The sequence below is a fragment of the Kwoniella shivajii genome, chromosome 2 (assembly GCF_035658355.1).
Source record: "Kwoniella shivajii chromosome 2, complete sequence".
Lineage (NCBI taxonomy): Eukaryota > Fungi > Basidiomycota > Tremellomycetes > Tremellales > Cryptococcaceae > Kwoniella > Kwoniella shivajii.
In genome coordinates this window covers 286,806-311,798 of record NC_085909.1, presented here as the reverse complement: position 1 = coordinate 311,798, position 24,993 = coordinate 286,806, and the positions used below count along the sequence as shown (strand labels likewise).

Here is a 24,993-nt window from a genome sequence, read left to right as displayed (position 1 = left end):
CAATAGAAGAGGTTCTGTCAAGTCGTTCTTGATGTAGCCGGCTGGAGTCCAATTGATGTCACTACATGTGATCACAATGAGACGTTGCGAATTGTTTGCAACCGCATAAAATGTCTCGAACAAATATTCATATTTCATTATCAATTGTTTATAGCTCATGTCAGCAAAATGAAATTGCGATTCAAATGTACTAAATATTTTTCACTCAAACATGTACCTGTTGCGAAGATCCTGACAGACAAGTTGATTAATAGCGTCATCTGGTAATAAAAACGATTGGACTCACTAATCACGGTCGACTCTGGGAGCACGATCATCGTAATCTCGTCGAGGTGCATCGTAATCTCTTCGAGGTGATCTTTCCCGAGGAACGTACGAATCGTCTCTTCTATCATCCCTTCTGTCATCTCTTCTGTCGTCTCGTCTGTCATCCCTTCGGTCATCCCTTCTATCGTCTCGTCTATCGTCCCTTCGATCGTCTCGACGATCGTAGTCTCTAGGAGCACGTCGATCGTCGTAACTTCGGTTGTAAGAACGACGGTCATCATAGTCACGAGGAGGGGGTCGGCGGTCGAAGTCACGTCGACTATCATCAGCCCCAGCAGGATTCTACCGATTAGCTTTGCTATGTGTTATGCGCACTCACGATCTCCAATGTCACAGGTGAGCCATTGATGTCAACCCCAGCAAGACGTTTTACCGCTTCTTCGGCGTCCTCCAAGGTCGGGTACTCGACGATACTATCGAAAAGGAGTCAATATCGTATGTTGTGGGAATCGCAAAACGTACCCTTGACCGGGATTGTTTCGATCAACATCAGCGTAGATGATATTATTGCCACCGAGTCGACCGTAGTCCTTGAGGTCCTGAAGCAACATGTCAGGAGGGACCAAATGTGCCAAATTGGGATAAAATCCACAGGACATGAGAGAAGAAGGTTCGCTGCCGCCACCTAACAGCTATACCAAACGCCTTGGGCTACGTTGGACCATAGGGTGATGGAAGGCATTCACAAGCATTCGAAGAGAAATGAACCGCACCTGCCAGCTTGTGGAGCTAGGAATTCCAATCACACTGATTCGGACACCTTTTCGAGGAGGACCAGAGTTTCGAGGAGGACGACTAAATAAGTTAGCTTCGACACATCTATGTAAAACTTACGCTTCATATACATCTCGCCTTCTGTTCTCACGAGGTTCCTGGACGACCAAGCTGAAAATTTAGCTCAAGCTTGCGGGCCACAGTACTTACCTTTCTCCCATGAAGGATTTCCCGTTCAGGTCTCGAATAGCATCTTCGGCATCCTGTCAAACATGTCAGCGGTTTTGACTCGCCAAGTATAGGTCAACGCACCCTAGACGAGTCAAACTCGAGAAACCCGAAGTTCCCCATGAGCTTGACATCTGCAAGACGACCATAACCCTTGAAGTGCTGCACCATATCGTCAGCTTACGTTTCCATGTTGCGGATATGACTTAACTTACATCTTCTACATCGGCTTTCTGAGCCTCTATCGGAGTAAGGGGAAGTTATTTTACAGCGCGTTTTGCGTTTTGCATCCGACAAGATAGATGAATTAGAACTTACGAGGAGGTACGTGACCAATATATACTCTGCGTGACATTGTTATTATGGATGGATGGATTGGGAGCGAATGAATTTAGAGTATGAGAAGAGTGAAGAAGAAAGAAGAAGACCCGGGGAGGAGGAGGGAGGAGAAACAAGAGTAATGTGGTGGGTATGTGGTTTTCATTTCAGGGGTTATTTATTCCTTTTGACGGTTCAGAGTAATTTGATCCCGTCATCTTCCATATACGTCATCACATTTCATTTTTATAGAAACAACAAATGAATATATATCGAAAACAATCGTCTACGAGTAATGTTGAAAGCGAAAAAAAGGCAGTATCTCGAGTCGATGACCACCAATTTCTCTGTACTGCCTATGTCAACCATCGTAGCACATGCAGCATCAGGATCAACATCACTCCTCTCCTTTTGCAGTGGGGATTCAATATGAGGACAACAGTGGGTTCGCTAGTCCACCAAGCAATGACATTTACAATCAAAATCTGACACCGAATGAACAACTATCGACTTCGCATGCTCCTCATCGGTCTGCTCAGCGTTATCGCAACGAGCCTTGGAGACCAGATCCCTGGATACCAAGGAAATCTGCTGTAGTGTGAGTCTATTCTGCATCTGTCCTTTTGCATGACGCTGATCGTCGCTCTTAGTGTTGTCCTTGCATTGATGTGCTGGTCCTTCTACGTGATTGTCGGACGGGTCTGCACTCCGATGGTACGAGGAGGTTCAAGCTCAGGGCTAGGAAAGAGTGCGGGTGGTGAGTCAGAGTGTCTGATCATCGCTCGAGCATGATCTGAATGCATACGCAGTCGGCCTCCTTATCGGCTATGTGATACTGTGGTTGCTGGTACTGTGGACATATGTCAAGGTAAATTCACATACAATTATCGCCATTGAGCGACACTGACTTGCTGCGCAGATTCTCATTACTGGGCCGGGACTAGCTACAAAGGTGAGTGTTGCTTACAGCCTGCCGTGTTGACGATGAGTAGCATGTTCCCAAAGCTCCAGAACCCGGTCCGACAGACTATCGTTTGCAGAATTTCTATACACCTTCAAATTTCGTAAACCGTGTTCCTGAAGGAGACGATGGACCACAACCTTCTGAACTTGCACCTGTGGGTAATCTCGTGCACGATGTGTTTCGTGCTCAGCGAGCGTCTTCCGATTCCGGAACCGATGCCCCCTTGAAAGGGCAGACACAGCGCAAGAAACGGGTTAAAGACTGGCGAGAAGTGGAGAGGCCATTACCTCCATTAAGTCCTCCTGTCAGATGGTGTCGTCATTGCCAGATCATCAAGCCAGATCGAACACATCACTGTCGCCACTGTGGGACCTGCATTTTGCAGTTCGATCGTACGTTCATGCAAACCGATGCGCGTGAACGTATCTAATGTCGTCGCAGATCATTGTTTATGGATAGGGCAGTGTGTGGGATGGGCCAATCATAAAGTTAGTCTATACATCAATGATCAGAGCTGACACACAGTTCTTTATGACCTTCACTTTCTGGGCTGCCTTTTTCTGTATTTACATGATGGTGCTGCTCATTGTTGTAACAACTAAATCCTCAAGCACAGACGGACAGATCATTGGGCTCATTGTTGTGTGAGTGCATGCTAGATTCCCTGTCACAATCTTGCTAATCCAATCCGTAGCTCGGCCATGTTTGGTCTTTTCACCGCGGCCATGTTCATATCTCATGTGTACCTCATTTTAAACGCTAGAACGAACGTCGAATCTTTCGCTAGTAGAGATCAGCACGAAGCGGAAAGCCGGGTTTTACAGGAGGAATATGGATATTTTTTGCACAACACTGAGAGGAGAAAGGTTCAGAAGAAATGGAAAGAGGAGTGGGGTGGATCCAATGTGGGTAGTAGATGGGCTTTTGGATCTAAATTAGAGTTGTGGGAGCAAGAGATGGGCAAAAATCGTTTGGGTTGGATACGTGAGTTATGCATAATCGCCACATATATTGAGCTGACGATTGATTTCAAAATTCCGTTTTCAGTGCCCCTTGGAAGGCCTTTGGGTGATGGCATACATTATGAAAAGAATCCTAAATTCGGTCCCAACGGGGAATGGTTGAAAAAGAAAGATTGGCCAAAGGACTTGCAGGCATAGATGATAGGGTCCTGTTTTCAACCTGCCATATTCTGAACTGATAGACGCCATCCTTGTAATCGTAATGTTCTCCTTTGTTGTGTTATTAATGCATCTTTACGATTCCAACACTCTGTTTGCAGACCCATAAGCGGTCGGGACAAGGAGATGCCTTTAGGGGACAAAGGAAACAAAGAATACGGGATTGGTTACTGTCATGTATCACAGTACTAGGTAGAGCTATGTGTGATATTATATATATATATATACACTCAATGGTTCGTATCCCATCCAACATTACTGCGTTTGTGCCATCCCCTAAAGCATCAGATTACGTAACAGCTAATCTTGATATCAACCTCCACTCTACACATCCACCCCTGTTGTTCACATTTCATGTCTCCCCCCCCCCACTGCGCGACTTTCTTTCTTTTCCTTGCACTGTCCATTTTCCTTTCAGCTTTTCCTTTCTCTGTCATAGTATCTCATTCTAGCCTTCTCATGAAGACATCTACATTGTCTAGTGTTACTTTAATCTCTCTTCTTCAAGTACAACGCTCGACTCTTCGCCTTCAAGCACCTTTACAAACACTCTCCTCGAACTCTTATACGATAACCACTTCGATTATCATGCACCGAGCAACTTTCCTCATTCTAGGTCTCGTTCTCCAATACGCTCATGCCACATCATCAAGCCCCCAAGGATACTTCAACCATGAAACAGAAAGTCAGAAAAGCGGTGAGTAAGATTCATGAACGCATCATCAAATTATGTCCCGGTCTAATCCTTATTCCTTTCGAAGGTCAGGCACCCGGTGGTCTCGTTGATTCTTCCCATGAGTTCAATCTAGGTGAAACCTGTGAGTAGCTCCGCGAGCCGCAATACGTATGCTTAAGCTTGTTCCACTTGACCAAGCTCTCGCTCAATTAACTCGTTCTCTGACTCGATCGGAATGTCATGCGGATATTGCAAAAAGACTACAGCACTCATGCAAAAAAGAAGGAGATGTCGTAGAAGGCTTTTCAGAACTTAACAAAAGAAGTGGTGAGTGCTTCGTCGCAGCCTCCTTCTGCCACACAGTACCTGACGTTCTGCAGTTGCCATCTCTTTCACCATTTGCTCCTTGCAATCCGCTCTTCAATCGGTTCCAGTAGAATGTCTCTCTTGGTCGACGGCTTCGATCACGCCAAATGCCCGGAGAAGCGAAAATACCGTTAGGCTCGATGATCAACAAGCAGGATCTATCCATGAACAGCAAAAATTGTGTTTAGGGTAGGTACTCCATGGATAATCAAAGCTGATGTCTTAGAGCCTTACATCGTAGTCCACAAGAGTGGAGCGCATATAACGTATATCTCAGTGATGCAAGTGAGTAACCTCTTACCTCTGGAAGCGTATGGCACTATCTTGGAACAATTTAACCCCATTGTCGTCTACCTTAGCCCAGCTTTGTCATGCTTTAGAAGCCAGGAAAGAAGCAGGTGAGGCCGCCTTCCATAACATCCTTCAATATGCTTACACATGTGAGTCTGCAAGATGTTATTCATGAGCGGTTCAAGAACGCTACTATTGAGAAGATGAACCTTCTTAATCTCATGAAACGGAGGGAAGAATCGCAGCTCGATCGCGAGAAGAAAAGTCAAATTGAGCTCGAGATACGGTCGAAGGTAAGTTGTGCTGTATGTCAGCCCTCCGTTGGAAAGATCATGACTTTGGGAATAATTCAGGATTTGCACGATACTTTCGATCTTGTGATATCTGCCCACCGACGTCTACGTGGTGACATAGAGGAATCGTCCCATCTAGCCCAAGATCTCCGATTTGCATTCAGCGCCTTCGAAGCAGAAAGGACTATGATCTGGGAGCGTATTGAGCACGACCTTAAAGACCGATTGCTGGATACAGATGCTCGCTTTGAGGCGATTGTCTTCGATATGAAAGACAATCTGGCACTGGAGGTAAGTAAACGACATCACAAGTGAAGTTGACAAATCAGCTCTCATCTGGGTTGAAACATGCACTGCGTGAAGTGAGTGGATCACACAAGGGCTAGCCTCAAACTTCACTGACTCTCGTTCTTCAGCACAATCGAGTCATCAGCGACAATGCCAAGGGAGCAGCCCAAGCTTTACAAGTGCGGATCAGATCCACCTTGAACGACATCGACTCATTTACTAATCACATGAGCGAGCAGATGGTGAGTTACGACACCTATAATATCACTGACGTTCAAGTCTGTTTTTCATAAGGCCTGGGAAGGGATCTCCCATTTGGCCACTGTTGCCACTTCAGTGAGTCCGGAGCCTGCCATGGGCTGATACTGTCACTGACAGGGGTAGGAGCTGGACCTTCTGGGAATGGGATTCGAACAGTTGCATAACACTTTGGCATCGTCAGCAGAACTATCTCAAGCAATCAGCTTGGAACAACACAATATGACTAGATCGCTGGCGATTGCGTCTCAACATGCTCACAGACTGTTTGAAACGCAAGGGCACCTTGAAACAGCCCTGAATCGCTCGTTGAGTTCAGTAACTCGTGGATTCGGGATAACTGGTCTGTCTTTCTCGCTCTTTTCTAGTGCGGGTGCCTTTCTCATTCGGTGAGGATTTCCAGATAACCGTTATAATTAGCTCCTTCGATTGTCTCATTCTCCTCAATACGGGGTCTTGGTGTACATTTACTCATCTGTTTCGCTCAAATGTTGTGGCAGATACTATATTCAACGGTGAGTGAAGCTGAAATTTAGAGTTTCGAAGATTTACTGCTAATTTGTCTTCAACAGGCTTCCGCTTTGTGCTGCTTACTCATCGTGTTCCGTACTGGTCTGAAAAAGTCGATAAGCAGTCAATTTGGCAACCTAGTACGCCACTTTGAGGATGAGGAAGCAGCTATGTATGTGCAACTCTGACCGTGTGACGTGAGATGCTGACGAAACAGACATCCCCTAGCTCAACCCGACGCGTCGAACCACCGATGCCAGAAAGGGAAATGATTCGACCGTTACGAGACACGTCCAAGTCCACCTATCCACCACTTAAAATATCTCATCCACATGCAGCTTTTCTACTCAGTCCAAGCAATCGAAGAATGCGTAGATCAGTCTCAACGCCATTGTGATCGACAATGTGGACGAAACCTGCAAAACTCAAATAGCCTGTTTGTGAATAGCTTTGCAAAATCCGTTACAGCACACTTTGAACGGTAAATTACAGTTATACGTACATCAATTATGTGGCTTTCAGAAACATCCCATCATGCATTTCACATCAGAATGATCCTTACGGCATTTTGGCGCATCTGGCTGATTGCGATTGCTTTACGCGGGCGACGGATGCGTTCAGGGGGAACTAAAGCCTTTCCGAATGCCGGACCGCTTTAGGTAATTCTGCTTGGGTTTGAAAGCGGTGATTCACCCTCGGGTTACTTACTTTCCTCTGAAGGTCCCACTGATGTCTCACAAATTTGATCGAGTTCTTCCACTTGCGCGTTGGAGATTAGCATTATTCGCCAAATCACGATGCTCACGAACTGTCTATCGATACTGCGACGAAGATAACGATCCATTCATTTAGCGCAGGGTATCTGAAACCGCATTCAGAAAGGTTGGGGGCACATCCACTACATTTGACATGCTAAATTCGAATGGATTAGGGTTTCTTTCAAGACATCATGGCGTTGTCTAGAATGTCCTGCATCCATTCAGACACCGAAGACGGACAGTTTTTTGCGACCTCAACAACGAATTTGAGGTATATAAACTATTATCATGTCCCCTCCTCTGCCTATTTTCCCCCATCCTCAATTTCGAGTCCCTAGCGAAACAACCACCGCTTCCATCTTCAAAGCTCCCAAACCTCCAAACCTCCTCCGTCACATCCTCTCCACCCGACCTCCCCCTCAACCTTCTACTTTTCCGACCAATCTTATCTACTATCACAATGCGAGTTGAAGTCTTTATCCCTGTCGTCGCCTTCATGGCTGCTCAAGGTGCTATTGCTGCTCCTGTTTCCCAAGACCAAGCCAACCTTGACAAAAGATGGTGTCTTTTCGGCATCATTGGTACATCATGCGGGGGCTCCACTGCTGTGACCTCTTCTGCTGTCGCTTCCTCTGCTGCCAAGACGTCTACATCAGCTGTCGTTGCCTCCTCGGCCAAGTCATCAGCTGTGTCCTCAGCCTCCGCTGCCAAGGTTACTTCATCTTCTGCTGTTTCTGTCAAGGCAGCCACCACCACTGTCACCACTGCCGCCGCTACCAGTACTGCTGCTTGGTCCACTTGCAAAGACTTTGACTGGTCTGCATGGGGTACTGGCTGGTCTTGGGGTGGTTACAACATTGACTACGTCAAGGCATGGTACGTCGACACCTACGGTCTCAAACCCCCTCCAAACATGTCATGGAACCAAGTATCTTCCTTGGTCAGCAAGGTCAGTCTTAACCCTCCTGCATATAGCTTCTTCATTTACTAACTGACCATCTTTGTAGTTCGGTCAAAAGACAACTGCTTCTGGCGCCAAAGCTACCTCTGTTTACAAGCACGGAGGTGGCTGCGGTAACCCATGGACTTCCGTATCACCTGCTACCAGCACTGGCAAGATATCTACTACCGCTGCCGCTGCATCATCAACTTCCAAAGCTGCGAGCTCCATCAGCTCCGCAGCTGCTGCCAGCAAGTCCTCAGCAGTTGTAAGCGCATCAGCCGCCTCCAGCGCTTCCGCTAGCAAGTCATCCGCTGCCGCTTCCTCATCCGCCGCTGCTTCTTCCGCCAGCGCCAGCGCCAGCAAAGCCGCTGTGTCCAGTGCTCCTGTCGTCGCCTCATCTGCTGCTGCTCCCGTCGTTTCCAGCGCCGCCGCCCCCTCATCCGCCGCTGCCTCATCTGCTGTTGCTTCTTCCGCCGCTGCCTCATCTGCTGCTGCTTCACCTGTGGCTGCCAGCTCAGCCGCCGCTAGTCCCGTGGCACCTTCTGTTGCCGCCAGCTCTGCGGCATCATCTGTTGCTGCCGCCGCTACCGGTGTATCTGGTACAAGCACTGGTTCCAACGACGGTTCAGGTAGTGCTGCTTCGGCCAGTGCATCTTCCTCCGCTGCTCCTGCTGCTACCAGCGCCGCAGTCGCTATCAACGGTTTCTCTGCCGGTGGATGCGTTCAAGAAGTTTCCGGTCGACTTCTCTCAAAAGTTCAAACCTCTTCTTCTGATATGACCATCGAAAAATGTACCGCTCTTTGTGGAAGTTACGGTTACGGTGTCGCTGGTGTTGAATACGGTAACGAGTGCTACTGTGGTGTGCAAGATGATGTAAGTGCTTAATCTTGTTTCGGCCCGATATTCTATTGACCATGTTTCATTGCTAGGTTGATGATGCTGCTGTCTCTGGTCAATGTTACATGCCTTGTGCCGGCGACTCTACCGAGACCTGCGGTGGACCTAACGCTCTTAACATCTACATCAACCCCGACCTTCAACCCGCCACCACTGTCCTTCCTTCTGGTTGGTCAACATACGGTGTCGTGTCCGAAGGTACCAACGGAAGAGCTCTTACCTACACTCTCTGGAGCGACCCCTCCAACACCATTGAGTCTTGTGCCACAGGATGTGCCGCTCTTGGTTACACCATCGCCGGTACTGAATACTCTTCCGAGTGTTACTGCGGTAACTCATTCTCAAACGGTGGTGGTGCCCTCCTCGATGATTCTTCCGCCTTCATGGCTTGTTCCGGCGATCTCGCTGAGATGTGTGGTGGACCATCCATCTTGAGCGTTGTCACTTCCATCACTGGTACTATCCCATCAAGCTAGATGTTCATACTAGAACGCGCGACTTTTTGCTTTCAACTTTCTCTCCCTTGTCTTCATTCTTTCAAAAATCCGTCCATGTAGTATCACGAGTTTAGAGTACATATCTATGCAATTGTTACCAAATGGTCACTACTGGGTAATTACCCCTCATCCATGTGCATGAAAGAGTCAGATAGCAATGACATGTTGCCCGCTTCATATCCATATCCCAGGTATCGCATCTGCTATCGCATCTGCTATCAGCAGGATAACCGATATACACAGTCGTACATCAGTTTTTGCGCTTAAGTTGATGGCATACGAGAAGCAGGTTTACATCCTAGTGTAACAAGAACTGTCACTCAGTTCCACTTGTTAGCCGTTCCAAGCGTCATCTCTGCTCTTCTATGCATTCATGATCATTTTCTGATGCTTGCATAGGTGAAATGTAAAGAAGATAACTTTCCGATCTCATTTATGTGGACTGCTCATTTAAGATCACCTGGTACAGTGGTACAGTGTGGCACTCATAGACTCGTAATCGTCATCGACGTGTTTGATCACCACCACTCACAATCATTCACTTTCCAACCTTTCTTTCATCCTTCTGTCATCTTCCATTTTTCATCTGTTCTTTATTCCTCTTCCACCTATCTTTCCTTCATCTATATTCCCTCATTTGTTGTCACACAGGGAAGCCTCTATATTACTGCGACGAATAGAAACAAAACCCATATACAGACTCACGGTTCACCATGGCTGATGATCCTTCCAGAGTACGTTGGATACCTTTGTCTTTGCCGTTCTCTCATTTCTCTTTGGGCTTCGGGCCTTCATCAATTCAATTTTCACTTACGATTTCATCTTGACAGCCCGTCAATGATGACTCTACTGCTACTGCCATCCTTAGGCAGAAGCGATCGTGAGTGAACTGCTATTTTTTCTGCCAATGTGATTGCCACTTTACGTATGCTGATCTTCTGTATCCAATAGACCCAATAGGTTGATGGTTGATGAAAGTCCTCAGGAGGACAATAGTGTCGCTATTCTCCATCCTAACACAATGGAAGCTCTCGGTCTTTTCCGGTTCGTTCTCGTCTTTCATGTCCCTTCGTCAACCTTGAAGCCACGGTAGCTGACTAATCTAATATGACAGTGGAGATACCATCATCGGTGCGTTACACTCCTTCTGTTAAATTTGATACCTCTAATACAGCGGTTGTAGTTCGTGGAAAGCGAAGGAGAGATACCGTTCTTATCTGCTTAAGTCAGGATGACATAGAAGAGGGCAAGATTGCCATGAACAAGGGTAAGTCTTTCTCCTCTTGGCCATCGGTACAACAATGCTCAATTCTGACATCTGGCCTGTACAAAGTTGCCCGTGGAAATTGTGCTGTCAAGCTTGCCGATCTCGTCCACGTATCTCCTGCCAACGATATCAAATACGGCAAGCGTATCCACGTTCTGCCGTTCGCTGATTCCATAGAGGGTATGTCTATCATCTGATCTCTCCGCTCGAGGCTTAGCAGAAGAGCTGATGGTTGGACGCGTAGGACTCTCCGGAAACCTGTTCGATGTATACCTTCGTCCCTACTTCCTGGAAGCCTATCGCCCGGTCCGAAAAGGTGCGTTGCATCTCCATCATTGTGGGTTCAGTGGTGCTGACAGGCGTTCATAGGCGATGTATTCCAAGTTCGAGGTGGTATGAGAACTGTAGATTTCAAGGTCGTTGAGGTTGATCCTTCGCCTTACTGTGTAAGCCTATTTTTCCTCTTGGCAGAGATTCTGAGCTGACAATGTATTCATTGTAGATTGTTGCATCAGACACAGTGCGTTCCTGCCATTAATGTTCTGCTTATCCTTCGAGCTAATTCTCATCTTTGTAGGTCATCCACACTGAAGGTGACCCTATCGATCGAGAAGCAGAGGAAGCCGATTTGAATGCTGTCGGATACGATGATCTCGGTGGCTGCAGGAAACAACTCGCTCAGGTATGTCGCTATTTTAATCTCGTTCGCGCCTTCAGCTGACCTGCCAACTGTAGATCCGAGAATTGGTTGAGCTTCCTTTACGACACCCTCAACTGTTCAAGGCTATTGGTATCAAACCACCTCGTGGTATTCTAATGTTTGGTCCTCCTGGTACTGGTAAAACTCTCATGGCTCGTGCCGTTGCCAATGAGACTGGTGCATTCTTTTTCCTCATTAATGGTCCGGAAATCATGTCTAAAATGGCTGGAGAATCAGAATCAAATCTCCGAAAGGCTTTCGAGGAGGCAGAAAAGAACAGTCCATCCATCATCTTCATTGATGAGATCGATTCCATCGCTCCCAAGCGAGACAAAGCTCAAGGTGAAGTTGAGCGACGGGTAGTATCTCAACTTCTTACTCTCATGGATGGTCTTAAAGCACGATCCAACGTAGTGGTCATGGCTGCTACCAACCGACCGAATTCAATTGATCCCGCTCTCCGACGATTTGGTCGATTTGATAGAGAAGTTGACATCGGTATTCCTGATCCTACCGGTCGACTTGAGATCCTTCGGATCCACACCAAGAACATGAAACTCGCAGATGATGTTGATCTTGAACAGATCGCGGCTGACACTCACGGTTATGTTGGTGCGGACATGGCATCTCTGTGTTCCGAAGCGGCTATGCAACAGATCAGGGAGAAAATGGATCTCATCGATCTCGATGAAGAAACTATTGATGCTGAAGTCCTCGACTCACTTGGCGTTACTATGGAGAACTTCCGATTTGCCCTTGGTACCAATAACCCCTCTGCTCTCCGAGAGACTGTCGTCGAAATTCCTACTACTACATGGGACGACATCGGTGGTTTGGACAAGGTTAAACGGGAGTTGCAAGAAACTGTACAATACCCTGTCGAGCATCCTGAGAAATTCCTCAAGTATGGTATGTCTCCTTCTAAGGGTGTGCTGTTCTATGGACCTCCTGGTACCGGTAAGACATTGCTAGCAAAGGCGTAAGTCATCCCAATGATCGGCTTCGATCACATTCGCTCATTCCTCTCATGCTATATAGTATCGCCAACGAATGTCAAGCCAACTTTATCTCCATCAAAGGTCCAGAGCTCTTGACGATGTGGTTCGGAGAGTCAGAAGCCAATGTTCGAGATGTTTTCGACAAAGCTCGTGCGGCTGCCCCTTGTGTCATGTTCTTTGACGAATTGGACTCTATTGCCAAGTCCAGAGGTGGTTCTGGCGGTGATGGCGGTGGCGCTAGCGATCGAGTCCTTAATCAGATTCTGGTATGTGAAATTCCGCAATGGCTTGTGCAAACTGAGCTAATTGTTATATTTAGACTGAAATGGACGGTATGAACGCTAAGAAGAGTAAGTCTTCCGGAGCTTGGCTTACAGCGAAAGCGCTAATACAGGTTTTATAGACGTCTTCATCATCGGAGCAACCAGTGAGCGATCATCCAGTTTCTTCCCGGTTCAGTTCAGGTTTGACTTACTCTATTGCTAGATCGACCCGATCAAATTGATTCCGCTCTTCTGCGACCAGGTCGTCTTGATCAAGTAAGTGGACTATTCCTGTCGTGTGATCGCGAGCTCACCTCCGATGCACAGCTTATCTATATACCCCTTCCTGACGAGACCTCTCGATTGTCTATTCTCAAAGCTACTTTGCGTAAATCTCCCATCGACCCCGCTGTTGACCTCAATTTCCTCGCTAAAAGCACTGCCGGCTTCTCCGGTGCCGACCTTACCGAGATCTGTCAGCGTGCTGCCAAACTTGCCATCCGAGCTAGTATCGAGGCCGATATCCGGAAAGAGAGAGAGCGTAAGGACAAGGCCGAGGCTGAGGGCGAGACTGCAGATGTGGATTTAATGGATGCAGACAATGAAGAAGATGAAGTTCCCTCCATCACAGTGTGAGTGTGCAACTGCACAGTACCCGTAGGTAGAAGCTGACGCGAATCTCCCTTCAGTGACCACTTCGAAGAGGTGAGGTCGTATATCCCCTTCAAAAAGTGATTTAGACTGATCATAATACAGGCAATGCGATACGCTCGACGATCCGTCTCCGACGCGGATATTCGTCGTTACGAAATGTTCAGTACTACTCTCCAGCAGTCCAGAAGTTTCGGTAACACCTTTAAGGTGAGTCATACAACGTTACGACATTGTGCTGACAGTTAGTTCCCTGAGGGTGGACAAGCGCAAGAAGGCGGAGCTAGTTTCCAGAACGAGGCTGATGATGACGAGTAAGTCAGAATACCCGTGCCCTCAATTGTTTCGCGAATTCCGCTGATATATAGCACCGCGTTCCAGTTTGTACGCTTAAAGGTGCTGTCTTGTTCACGCCGAAAATATAGTAGAATTGACCGAAACGTAGAAAGAATGTGAAAAAATATGCATCTGTTCATGAAGAGATCTACGTGGACTGCCCTTTCAATTATCTTCTAGTGATTGATCATCGACAGCGCTTGTATTGGTGCGAAGCTCATCCACCAACCACTTAATCGCTCTGCTACGTCTTCGTCTTCGCAATCGGTACCCGACCTCTTTTCCCGCAAGGTCAGACCATCGAGAGCCGACAAGTTGGTTGGGGCAGCAAGCGAAGACAGATAACAGTAATCGATACGAGCAAACATCACTTCGTTGCGATTATCGTTCATGATATTGTGTAGGAGAGGTAACAGATAGAACGATGCTTCCGGCCACTGTACTCCTGTTACCTCTAATACCGACCATTTCAAGAGAAATCAATGTCCACTTACCATTCTGTTAAGAGGCAACGAAAGGTTGCGATGGTGATCTTCCTCGGCGATTGAGTCTACAGTAGGTATCTCGAACCACTCAGGAATCATCTCTTCGGTTCTGTACGATCAACCGACTGCTCAGTGGACTGAAGCTCTCGCACTCTAGTTACTTGACAACTCACCCGGTTGGTTGGCCCGACCAAGCTACGCAAGCGAAAAAGTGGATTCTGATCACCACGCTACCATCGCAAAGATCCGCAGATATCGGTCGTGAGCTATAAAGGTATCCCTTATAATAAAGTCCCTCTTCGGTCGCGGTAAGACCAGATTCTTCCTGAGCTCATGTAGGCTCATCAGCCGAGGCACAAATAACGTCCAATCTCAGGACTCGCTCACTTCTAGCTCACGTGCTGCGCATTCTGCCATGCTTTCACCAGGTTCCGCTTTGCCGCCAAAACCGTTGTATCTGTATGATATAAATTCAATGGTGATGACTGGTTTGACGGGATTCAAGCTGTAAAGTCTCTCTTACAGGTTGACACCCATACCGCGTCGTTTGTAACCGAGCAAGACCTGTTTGACTGTCATCAGGAAGTATTACTTGACGGCCTGAATATAGCGAGATAATCACCTTCTTAGCATGTCTGTCTACAACAAAGATCAAGCTGTATTCTACAGCGGAGTGTACATTTCCCGGCCCACTCAACGCTTGCCATCCTCCTAGTGGAGGGTGCGATGCGAACGGGGTCTTGTGATCGAAATGACATGGCGAGAATTCCGGAGGTAAGTCGAGCCCATGATATTCCTTCACGGGCACGGTTCTGACCATGTTTGATCCGGATCCTGTCTATATGCTATTTTATACGTTGTATTCAGATTGCGATATGAATGAAAAAGAATGCTAGCCGGAGGTTTGCTTTGAGTATGGTGAATGTACAGTGTATGAAAATCATGCCCTCCACGTGGCCGCATCGCTTGTACGTTTACTTTCCTCCGTAATGTCTTGATCTCTTCGCTTTCTTCCTGCATCGTCACAAGCAGGATCGCACCTTTATAAGGTTAACCAACACCATAAACAGTGGGCCGCTTCTAGGTGAAATATCACTCACCCTCACGATCCTTCGTCAGACTCGTGTGTCTTGCTTCAAGAATCTCCAGACCTATCATGGCCGACTTTTCCGCGGTCATCAACTCAGTTCCTCCCGTGACAAGAGCTCTTCTTGCTGCTACAGCGGTGGTTACCATGTGCGTGTGGAATCTCAGTCTCTATGGAAGGCATCGTATCACGCCCAACGTTGGCTCGACGTCGATGCAATCATAGCTCAAAAAAGCTAGGTCCGTTTGCCGGATCATGTGTACTAATTGCTTCGTCCGTTATTCACAGTCCATGTCTTCTTGGATTGATTTCACCTGCATCAGTGAGTCTCTTGTCTTCGTATGCATTTCCTATCGTCACTGACGCTTCTTACTGACCTCTCAGGTCGCACTGATTTGGCCGCGGGTTCTTCGCAAATATGAGGTGAGTTCATGACTTACCACTTGACGTAGCCTATCGCTGACATGTGCAATCCCCAGGTCTGGCGTCCGCTTACTTCATTCTTCTTTGGAGGTGAGCGACTGCCTCCTGCTCTTTGTAGTCTCAGTACCTCTCGATTTTGCGTTTGTCATCGCCTCAAAGACAGTGGACACCGTGAAATTGTGGTGTGGTGTAGCGTGCATAGACCCAATATACCATTCGGTCCTCATCTCCGCTCTTAGCGTATATCCCACATTGACTGACCATCTATCAACGTTACCTCAGGGTCTGGGTTCCCACTCATATACGATTTCTTCCTGATCTATCGCAACTCTTCGGCAATGGAGCGTGAAGTGTAGTAAGTGCGACGAATACGGGGCTTTGGTTCTGGTATTGATGTGTCCACGCAGTCGCAATGATACCGCTGAGTACGCCTGGTTACATCTCATGTTGGGAATTCTCATTGCAGTGAGTTATTTCTATTCTCGTAGATCCTTGGCCACTCCATTATCCTTCCTCTTCCAGCCGTCCGGCAAAATCGCTTATTGATTTATCCCTAGACATTCAACAGCTTGGTCGGTCTTCCTTTCCTTTTCCGCCCCCTTCTTCATGCCCAAACATATGTGTGGTGTCGAGCCAATCCTACTGTCAAGGTTTCTATCTTTGGATTACTTACAATTCCAACGAGCCGTGAGTCGTCTTTTCTCTTGCTTGGTTGGCACATGACGCGTCTCGTCTGGAAGTTAGAATACGGCTTTGTCGATGCTAAAAGCCTTCTCCAACGCCTCCCGCTCCTCCCACTTCTTTGTCGACCATTGTCCCTGCCGGTCCGATTGACCATCATTTAACTTTTGTGTCCGGCACGCATTCATCGCCATGTCGATTCGCTGCATCATATGTCGACAGTCTATCCTCCGGCTCTCATCTTTCTCGACTTGTTAACCGGAGGTCCAATGAAGGCGCTGGGCGGCATATTGGGTCTTTTGTCAGGTCATCTTTGGTAAGCTCACATTTTCCCTTTGCTATGCGTATCTGTCAATCTTTCCTCTGCCCAGATTGCCCGTTGATATCTCCTTCGAAATCTGTTTCCTCTGTCTCTATCTGGGGCGTGAAGTCGTCTCGATCTCTCGTTCCAAGGTCTCTTTTGCGTGACGGGTTGATCATAAGGAAGTCTCTCGTCGTCCTTCCTGCTTGTTGGGTATTTTATGTCGTCGATCTGTGTTTCCCTGAATTACTATTATTATTATTGTTGGAATTTGACCTTCGCTCACAAGACGATCTAGGTGGTTCATTTCGACGTATCTTCCCTTGCATGCGCCCACTCATTTACGGCGACCGAACCCTCTCGCTCCTCCTGTACGATTTCGTGCGCTATTTGGGCCTTCATCTCACGCATCAACTGGATATAGGACTTATCGACCCGAAGCACGTAGTACAGCGACAGCAGCGAACAATCCATCCGCTGCCGCTGCAATGCGACATCGTTGGGGCGGAAGTGGTCAACGACTGGGTGGATCTGCCCTATGATGAGTTTCTCTACAGTAGCATTTTTCGTAAAACCTTTTTAACAATAACAAGTGATAAGGGATTCCCAGATACTGACCCTCACTTGGATTTCTTCCTGATCTGAACGCTAGGTACCTCTGAATGCCACATATGTATCTATGTAGACCTAGCAGGAATGGAACAGACTTACGTTTCAGTCGTGATGTCAGATGGTATTCTGTCACGATGATCAACGTCGGCCCCAGCCAGGATGCCCGAATCGTATAATGGAGAGCCAAATAGGCAAGGGAAGAACGGTATAGGCAAGGGTATTGGTATGACGTTTGGGAATGAACAATACCGTTTGGGGCACAACAATATCCGTAGGAATAGAGCTAAAGTAGCACTCAGCTAGGGATAGACTTCAGAAGGGACAATAGATGTTGTAGCTTCTAGGAGAGACCGGAATCCAATGAGATATCGTCAAGGTATAGGTAGAGACAACAATTGAGAATTCATAGGGAGAAGACTAAGAATGCAAGATGTATAGTTGTATATATATATTTATCCATGGTACTCAATAAGAGTAGAAGTTGAACCAACAATATCCTTATCCTTAATACCTTATACCTTATTCTATTATCCTTTCTATATCTACTTGACAATATCACTGAGGGCGGAAGTATATCTTGAGAGCGGGAGTATATCTTGGGTTATGTAATGATAATATTGTTATGTCAGCATAGCCATCATGACATATTCGTTATCCTGAATGATAGCCCACAGGCCTGATTTGAATCTGCATCTGACTGCCTCTTTCGCCTAACGTTTGCCGTGCATGATAAAGTAGGGTTCACGACCATATTCGAGGCCAATCATATGAGCTTAGCTAACAGTGCTTCACGGCCTAGAGAGTATAATCAGTGAAATCTTTTATTCATGTATCAAGATCTTCATATCGCTGCGGACACTGTTTTGTGCCCATTGTCACGTATGAGAAGAGTTGTTCTTCGAAGGAGAGAACGTGATTCCCCCCTGGCGTGCCAGGCCACTGAGCACAAGGAGGAATATGAGCACGTGTGATTGCTTTGTCAAGTTACCACTATAAGGAGGTGGGGTTTGAGCTACTGTGTAATCAATGATCATGTCGGAACCCAGTCCCTAGTAAAATCAAGGATAACAAGAAGATCCAGCTGGAGACCAGTCGACTTTGAACAAAGGCTTACAAGCTTGAGCAACAAATAGTATGCGCCACTTATAGACTTGGAAAGTTGGGTGAGGAATAGGTACAGTAGTAATAACAAGCAAATGAAAAAGATTGAGGTAGAAAGTACTATTGAACAATGACAAGATATATTACATAAATGTCAGGGACTTCGTCTACAATAGTTGGTATTTTCGATAAAACCTGGTGAGATGAGGTGAAAACATGTCAAGCCTTGGATTTTGCGAAATAGCTAAGCTATATACGTCGGTAGGCATAAATTTATCTCATAGAAAGTACATACATATTGATTACAACCGAAAATAACTAAAGGAAGAAGTTCTGATACGACCGCACTATGGGAGTGACTAGACCTGTAGTGAAGTGGACAATGAGGATACAAGTAGCTATGCCATCTACTAGTAGTCAGACAATGGCAAAAAGAGTGTAGCTATGAAGTCAATTGAGAGTAACTTATAATAACACATTGATGAGAAGGATAGGAGGATGTATAAAATCGCTGCTTTTGATACTTTTATGCAAGGGGTCGAGCCCAAGTGGCACAGTGGTACAGTGATGCTAGACTGGTGCAGTGGTACAAGTCTGGTAGTTTTGTACAACTATGGGCAGACTCTGGGACCAGTATATAATCAGTTTGTTTATTGTTCTTCTCTTGTTGAGGCTATCAAGGGTGGTCCCACGGTTTGTGTCTTAATCAAGATGATAACTCTTGGTTCAGCCTGGCACTAAGGTACCATTTCGGTACAATAGCTTCATAAAGTATTGATGTCATGGTATGAGCTGGAGATAGTGTAGCGGTACAGGTCAGATCGTAACAAGTTCTATCTAAATGTGCTGACCTCTACTATTCATATCTATTTTGTGTTAGTTACAATTTTTTTGTCCCAGTCTACGTCCAGCCTCTTTGTTCCGTCCATAGGTACTTCACCGTCTCGTTCATCAAGAATGGCGTGACTTATTTATGTATCTCTGATACGACATTAGTTTCCGTTTTTTGAAACAAGCAAGAGTCGCAATCCAAAGTTAGGTATGCAGTACACCTTTCGTCTTCCAGGTTGATGTTTCAGTGGTAATGTCCCAAGTTTGAGATATAGTTTGTATATACAGATTGTGTGTTCCAGATCGTATATTAAGGTTTCTGTTCCATGTTGTATATTACATGTAATGGCTAGACAAAGCCATGATCGGCCAACAATGGTGTTTTGGCGTTGAGAGTCCAACACAATCATGTGAGTGGCACCCAGAAGGCTACGTTACAGTCTCAAGTGATTTTCAGATGCTTATTGCCTCAATTCATGCGGTGTTCATTGTATAGTGTATATTTCTGCTGTGTTTTTACAAAAAAAGAAGACCTCATAGTGCAATGAACTTGTCCGAGGTACGATATTCTCCACTCAAACATCTGTCTGAGTACGCTACTCATGTGTCGACTACCCTTCAGTGTTTAGGTCGATATGCATACGAGTGTTGTATTATTTTAGTATATTTTGTTCCCGTTCCTTGCGCCTGACACTTGTATTCATATAAAAAAAGAACTCAAATATAAATAAATCATAACATTAACAGTGATCACGTGTATGAAGTGTCAAAGAACATTGAGACATAAGAAGCTGTGTCAAATTAGCCAGAAACATCAGAACTGTGTCAATTTAGCAGCAAGTTTTGCCACAAATCCCCATGTAACGCTTGCAACTATACCTGCGTGATTGATGCATATCAGGTTCAATATGAGAAGAAAGAACAGCTTTGACAATGTCGATAAGTCCGTTGAGTCTAGCAGCGATGACAACACTGACAGACTGGATACAGTAGTCAATGAAAGACAGGACACAAGGTACCTTGGGTTTTCTACAGGTGCTCTACTTGCGTTTGTTGATTGAGTCAATGACAGTGGCATTGCACCTCCTTGAGCTTTCGGAGATCCGATATTTTCTCTGAAGTGTGTTGAGAACAGGATGAAGGGGCAGAATGTACCGAATCTGTCACGATGATCAACGTCGGCCCAGCCAGGATGCCCAAATCGTATAACGGAGAGCCAAATAGGCAAAGGAAGAACGATATAGGCAAGGGTATTGGTATATTGTTTGGGGATGAACGATATCGCTGGGGCACAACGATATCGGTAGGAATGGAGCTAAAGTAGTACTCAGCTTTGAATAGACTGTCATGATGGCTATGCCGACATGACAGTATTAATCATTGTGCAACCTAAGATATATTCCCGCTCTCAGTGATATCGTTATTTGAATATGGATGATTATTGGGTAGCATGGATGTATATATATACAACTATGCATCTTGTATTCATAGCCTTCTCCTTACACATTATCATCTGTTGTCTCTCCCTATACCTTGACAATATCCCATCGGATTCTGGTTACTTTCCAAAGCTACAAGGTTCTATTGTCCCTCCTGAAACCTATTCAGAGCTGAGTGCCAACTTCAGCTCTCTACTTAGCGATATCCTTGTACCCCAACAATACCACTCATTGGTAAACGGTATAGCAATACCCACGCGTATGTCATTCATCCCTTTGCCTAAGTGGCTTCCTGTTATACAATTCGAGCATCCTGACTGGAGCCGACGTTGATCGTTGTGATATAGACCTCAGAAGGGACAATAGGTGTTGTTGGAGCAGAAGTATATCCTGGGTTACATAATGATACGTTTATGTTGGCATAGTCACCATTACAAGTAAGCAGCGGGAAGGATTTTGTGCGAGACGAGACCTCATGAGCCAGTCACTTACTCGAGAGATATGGAAATATCAGTCTCCAGCATGTGAAGACCATTGATTTCTCAAGTACCTTCAATGTCGCCGGTTTCCTCAGCTTTATGCCCATTCGTTGACCATAGGTCAATGGTTGGGGTGGTACGTTGAGCCCTCGTGAAGAGGATATCAAAATGGTTTGTTTGTAGACAGTTTCAAACGAAGCCTTTTGAATCCGATGTTTGGAACACGAATTTGTAAATCGGTTTACCGACACACAAATGCTGTCAAATAGCTTTGTATAGAGAGAATTGTTGTAGTATATTCCGTTGTCAATGATATCAGTTTACGTCGTGTAATCTTCATCTCAAATGTTTAGTGTTTTATCGCTATCCAAATACTAGTTGGATATAGTGACGCGAACTCGATTACCATCCGTGTCCTCTACCCCACTACTCATTCTGTCTGTACATTGATCTCTCTTGGGGAAACATTTGATCTTCATAGTAATGAGCAGTGTGTTTCCGCATACCAGGACATCACCCAGCTTTTATTTTTAGAGAAAGGAAAGCACATCCAAATAACAGAAGTGAAGGTACAAAGTAGCAGAGGTAGGTGGAGGAGGAGGTAGAAGTGGAGACTGGGCGCTGAGGGGGCTGAGGCACTTGTTGCGCCATCTGTGTAAAAAAACAGGGCGAGAATGAAGCATTGTCAACAATTTGAACTCTATTGGTATCTGGTGGGGAATCCCCGAACAACAACTGCATTGCTTGGTGCTGCTCTGATCTCTAACGGATGGATCAAGCAAATGTGGAGAATTAGGACGGGCTTCCATCGAACATATCGGCGCATCGTATGATTCGGCTCTTGATTTTCGTTTTTTCAGTATTTGTCGATAGTGAGCTGGTTTGTACTTGCTGAGGATACGGAACGAGCTCACTGAAGAATGATCGGGCATATGCTGTTCAGTACTAGTCTCTTCCGCCTTCTTCTTGTTCACTGTCCAATATGTGATGACTTGGCTATCGTGTCTGAGCAACAAAGCTGGGTAATTGTGCGTGAATTCCTTCCCGAGTGAATATTTGGATGACAACTGCTACCACAGACTTTGTATGCGGTCACGTTCGCCTCTTCTTTTGCGTCTTGGGGACGTGTTAGCGATATACTATCACCCAAACTTGTTTTCTGTTATGGCTTTCTTACCGTAGTATTTGCAAATCTCATTCTTTCTTTTTTGGTGAATAAATTTGTATTTTTTGTCTTTCGAGCACTCACTGGAATCGCGGCTGCGAATGTAGTACCTGCAGCTTACCGTCTGACTTTTCAAATCTTCCCTCCAGAAGGAAGAGGTCGGGCTTGTACTCTTTACGGGATGAGTGGCTCTATAGCAATGTAACACCGCCACCATCATCGCAGGCATTATCGAGTTCATACCAAATCAAGCCAAATGCAATCTTGGAGATTGTTTTTCCGAATTGTCGCCGCTGTTCGGTATGTAGAAGGATGGCTCACTGCACAGCAACTTTATCTGGTAATTGCGATAGTATGCCTTCCACAATATGTGGCTTCCTCCTCATCCCGGTTGAAGATTTCAAGGCTACATACATCGAAGCGATCTTGGGTGGAGTTGACGAAACGGCTGGATCCGGTTGGGATCAGCACGTAGGTGCATCACCATTATACAATCGTCGCAGGGGTTACTAACACGATCGTAGACTGCTATCTTCGATCATCCTGCTCATCTTAGGATTGACTTTGGGTGCTTCCTACGGTTGGACGTGTGCAGGGTTTCTAGCTCCTCTGATTCTCGGAGCCTTACTCCTCCCAATATTTTTCTGGTGGGAATCAACGCTTCCCGATGAGTACGCCATATTACCGTCTTCAGTGTGGCGTATTCCGAACGTCGCTGTTCTCGTCGTCTTTGCGTTGATCACTCTCGGGTGGTGGGCGGTCAATTTCATACCTTTCATTGAATTATACCACAAAGTTCACGGTGAACGGATGATCATCGCCGCCGTGCGAACTTTACCAGAGGGGATCATAGCTGGAATCGTCAGTGTATTGTACATGTAAGTCGACCGCGGATAACGAGAACAGAGAAGAGCGACTCTGATGACTCATGTCGCTCAGTACGCAACCTGGACTCCTCGCTCAGCCTCGCTATCCTATCATTATCGCCATGTGCCTCTGTGTCGCCGCATATGCTATGTGGTGTCAGGCCCCCAGCTTGATAGGTAGTGATTACTGGCGGTATATCTTTCCTGGTATGATTATCGGCTCCGGAGGGATGCAGGTGGTGCTCCTGAGTACCAAGTGAGTGGCTAAACGACACGCTCTTTCCCTTGCGTTTCTGCTTACCCTCGGTGATACTCGATCGGCTCAAACACAGTGTCGGTATCATGCTCGCCGCTCCTCCAGAGAGAACGGGAACAGTCGGCGCTATCTTACAAATGTCGATGCAAACCAGCAGCGTTTTTGCGTTATCGATTCAGGCTGGTTTGTTGACATTGCACCCAGGCGGGCTGGAAGATCTGCGTAATGTTCATGCTTCATGGTATTTCGAGATGGGTTGGACAGCGCTCTGGCTTGTAGGATTCGTCATATTCTACCGTCCTAGCAAAAGAGCCTGAATGAATCGGGACGGTGATGAACGTCTTGCTGTATCTACCGCAGTACATAGTTCTCCATATAAATAGGATCTGTGCGATGCAATTCCTATCTGAATAAGCATCTTCTCGTTTCAGGTTCTGACATGCGAAACACGTGCTGGTGACGATTACGTATATCACTATTACTATTATCCGAATGACGCGTGTTTTTGTCATTCATCGGTGTTCAGGGGACTAGGTGAAAGGTGAAAACAGTCAAATGGATGATACCGGTAACAATTAATGACACGATATTCCCATTTATTATAGCGCGTTTCATCTTTATTTGTATAGGAAACCCTGTTATAAGGGATTGTCACAGGGGGGGAAGGGGATCCGTGCTGCACACTACGAGTAACATGCACTTACCCTTCAATCACTGTGTCTTGGTGTTTTGTTTTTTTGTTTTGTTTGTCTTGTCTAGTCTTTGCGTGTTGATTTTTCGCAGTCATACACCATGCTTGCTCTCATCGCTTAACAGTGGTAGTAATGAAAACAATCCAGTCAGTCGACAGGACAATGTTGTGTGCAACGCAGGAGTCAACGTAGTCCCCGTTGCGTTGTTACCAACAACCATGTGTGAAATGCGGTGTGGGAATAAGGGGTCGGATGTGACAGAATTTATGAACAATAGGGAATTAGTACCATCACCTGTAACGTATATTCAGCGCTATGACCTTGATCCAACTGAAAAAGTAAACTAAAATTAATGCATTATGATTCTATCAATCCCCCATCCTTGTCCTTTTGTTCGTCTTTTCCCTCTGCTAACTACTTACCTTCTGACTCTTTCCTCATCTTCATACTCCTCTTCGTTTCTGCTGTTCACTCTCGCATCACGACATCTTCGTACATTCTTTTGTTCTGCAGCATTATACCACAACGACTGGGTCAACGACACTTTCATCGAAATCATATCAGGTTATATCCATCGACCTTCTCCGTTTCTCCTGTCGCAAAACACGACAATCACTCAACGTCCCTTTGACTCACGGCAGGCAGGTCCCAGTCCACCAAGTTTCAACGTTTTTCATTCCCTCAAACAACACTCACTGACCTCGACTTACACGATCACTGTATCCCACTCCCTATCGCGATCCATTCACTCTTGATATAAAAGCTTTTCTATCCTATACATATACTACTGTTTCCATTTACCTGATATCAACTGTCTTTACCCAAACTCGCTTTTTACGACATTCATCAA

General features: G+C 46.1%; 8 protein-coding genes across 8 annotated transcripts; 6 read left to right on the top strand and 2 right to left on the bottom strand.

Moving 5' to 3' along the window:
• Positions 1–285: 285 nt before the first annotated feature.
• IL334_001489 (uncharacterized protein) lies at positions 286–1,624 on the bottom strand (the record flags this gene model as incomplete). Its single annotated transcript, XM_062933246.1, has 8 exons — positions 286–609; positions 683–740; positions 790–866; positions 1,041–1,122; positions 1,252–1,304; positions 1,354–1,431; positions 1,485–1,510; positions 1,588–1,624. 8 exons carry the CDS (start codon positions 1,622–1,624, stop codon positions 286–288), a joined length of 735 nt encoding a protein of 244 aa, XP_062789297.1.
• A 340-nt stretch (positions 1,625–1,964) lies between these two features.
• Positions 1,965–3,711, top strand: IL334_001488 (uncharacterized protein; the record flags this gene model as incomplete). Its single annotated transcript, XM_062933245.1, has 9 exons — positions 1,965–2,185; positions 2,238–2,344; positions 2,397–2,455; positions 2,507–2,539; positions 2,628–2,943; positions 2,993–3,039; positions 3,176–3,195; positions 3,246–3,535; positions 3,599–3,711. 9 exons carry the CDS (start codon positions 1,965–1,967, stop codon positions 3,709–3,711), a joined length of 1,206 nt encoding a protein of 401 aa, XP_062789296.1.
• A 609-nt stretch (positions 3,712–4,320) lies between these two features.
• IL334_001487 (uncharacterized protein) lies at positions 4,321–6,811 on the top strand (the record flags this gene model as incomplete). The annotated part of the gene is made up of 14 exons (XM_062933244.1): positions 4,321–4,429; positions 4,494–4,550; positions 4,607–4,735; positions 4,789–4,963; positions 5,016–5,059; positions 5,134–5,172; positions 5,228–5,358; positions 5,419–5,649; positions 5,775–5,888; positions 5,941–5,982; positions 6,031–6,271; positions 6,325–6,419; positions 6,477–6,586; positions 6,643–6,811. The coding sequence occupies 14 exons, from the start codon at positions 4,321–4,323 to the stop codon at positions 6,809–6,811; spliced, it is 1,686 nt and encodes a 561-aa protein (XP_062789295.1).
• An 821-nt stretch (positions 6,812–7,632) lies between these two features.
• On the top strand, positions 7,633–9,489 carry IL334_001486 (uncharacterized protein; the record flags this gene model as incomplete). The annotated part of the gene is made up of 3 exons (XM_062933243.1): positions 7,633–8,121; positions 8,180–8,989; positions 9,046–9,489. 3 exons carry the CDS (start codon positions 7,633–7,635, stop codon positions 9,487–9,489), a joined length of 1,743 nt encoding a protein of 580 aa, XP_062789294.1.
• A 734-nt stretch (positions 9,490–10,223) lies between these two features.
• On the top strand, positions 10,224–13,707 carry IL334_001485 (transitional endoplasmic reticulum ATPase; the record flags this gene model as incomplete). The annotated part of the gene is made up of 19 exons (XM_062933242.1): positions 10,224–10,244; positions 10,341–10,390; positions 10,462–10,554; positions 10,625–10,641; positions 10,694–10,777; positions 10,844–10,957; positions 11,022–11,093; positions 11,147–11,223; positions 11,280–11,297; positions 11,355–11,459; positions 11,513–12,456; positions 12,516–12,741; positions 12,795–12,825; positions 12,879–12,902; positions 12,962–13,014; positions 13,066–13,370; positions 13,428–13,443; positions 13,495–13,599; positions 13,648–13,707. 19 exons carry the CDS (start codon positions 10,224–10,226, stop codon positions 13,705–13,707), a joined length of 2,415 nt encoding a protein of 804 aa, XP_062789293.1.
• A 194-nt stretch (positions 13,708–13,901) lies between these two features.
• IL334_001484 (uncharacterized protein) lies at positions 13,902–15,030 on the bottom strand (the record flags this gene model as incomplete). The annotated part of the gene is made up of 6 exons (XM_062933241.1): positions 13,902–14,162; positions 14,220–14,319; positions 14,384–14,535; positions 14,598–14,667; positions 14,734–14,774; positions 14,833–15,030. 6 exons carry the CDS (start codon positions 15,028–15,030, stop codon positions 13,902–13,904), a joined length of 822 nt encoding a protein of 273 aa, XP_062789292.1.
• Positions 15,031–15,366: 336 nt separating this feature from the next.
• On the top strand, positions 15,367–17,244 carry IL334_001483 (uncharacterized protein; the record flags this gene model as incomplete). Its single annotated transcript, XM_062933240.1, has 9 exons — positions 15,367–15,446; positions 15,586–15,619; positions 15,682–15,720; positions 15,777–15,810; positions 16,003–16,075; positions 16,128–16,185; positions 16,278–16,407; positions 16,624–16,717; positions 17,001–17,244. The coding sequence occupies 9 exons, from the start codon at positions 15,367–15,369 to the stop codon at positions 17,242–17,244; spliced, it is 786 nt and encodes a 261-aa protein (XP_062789291.1).
• A 4,840-nt stretch (positions 17,245–22,084) lies between these two features.
• On the top strand, positions 22,085–23,768 carry IL334_001482 (uncharacterized protein; the record flags this gene model as incomplete). Its single annotated transcript, XM_062933239.1, has 7 exons — positions 22,085–22,192; positions 22,244–22,375; positions 22,527–22,629; positions 22,683–22,800; positions 22,854–23,207; positions 23,269–23,451; positions 23,528–23,768. The coding sequence occupies 7 exons, from the start codon at positions 22,085–22,087 to the stop codon at positions 23,766–23,768; spliced, it is 1,239 nt and encodes a 412-aa protein (XP_062789290.1).
• Between the last annotated feature and the right edge of the window lie 1,225 nt (positions 23,769–24,993).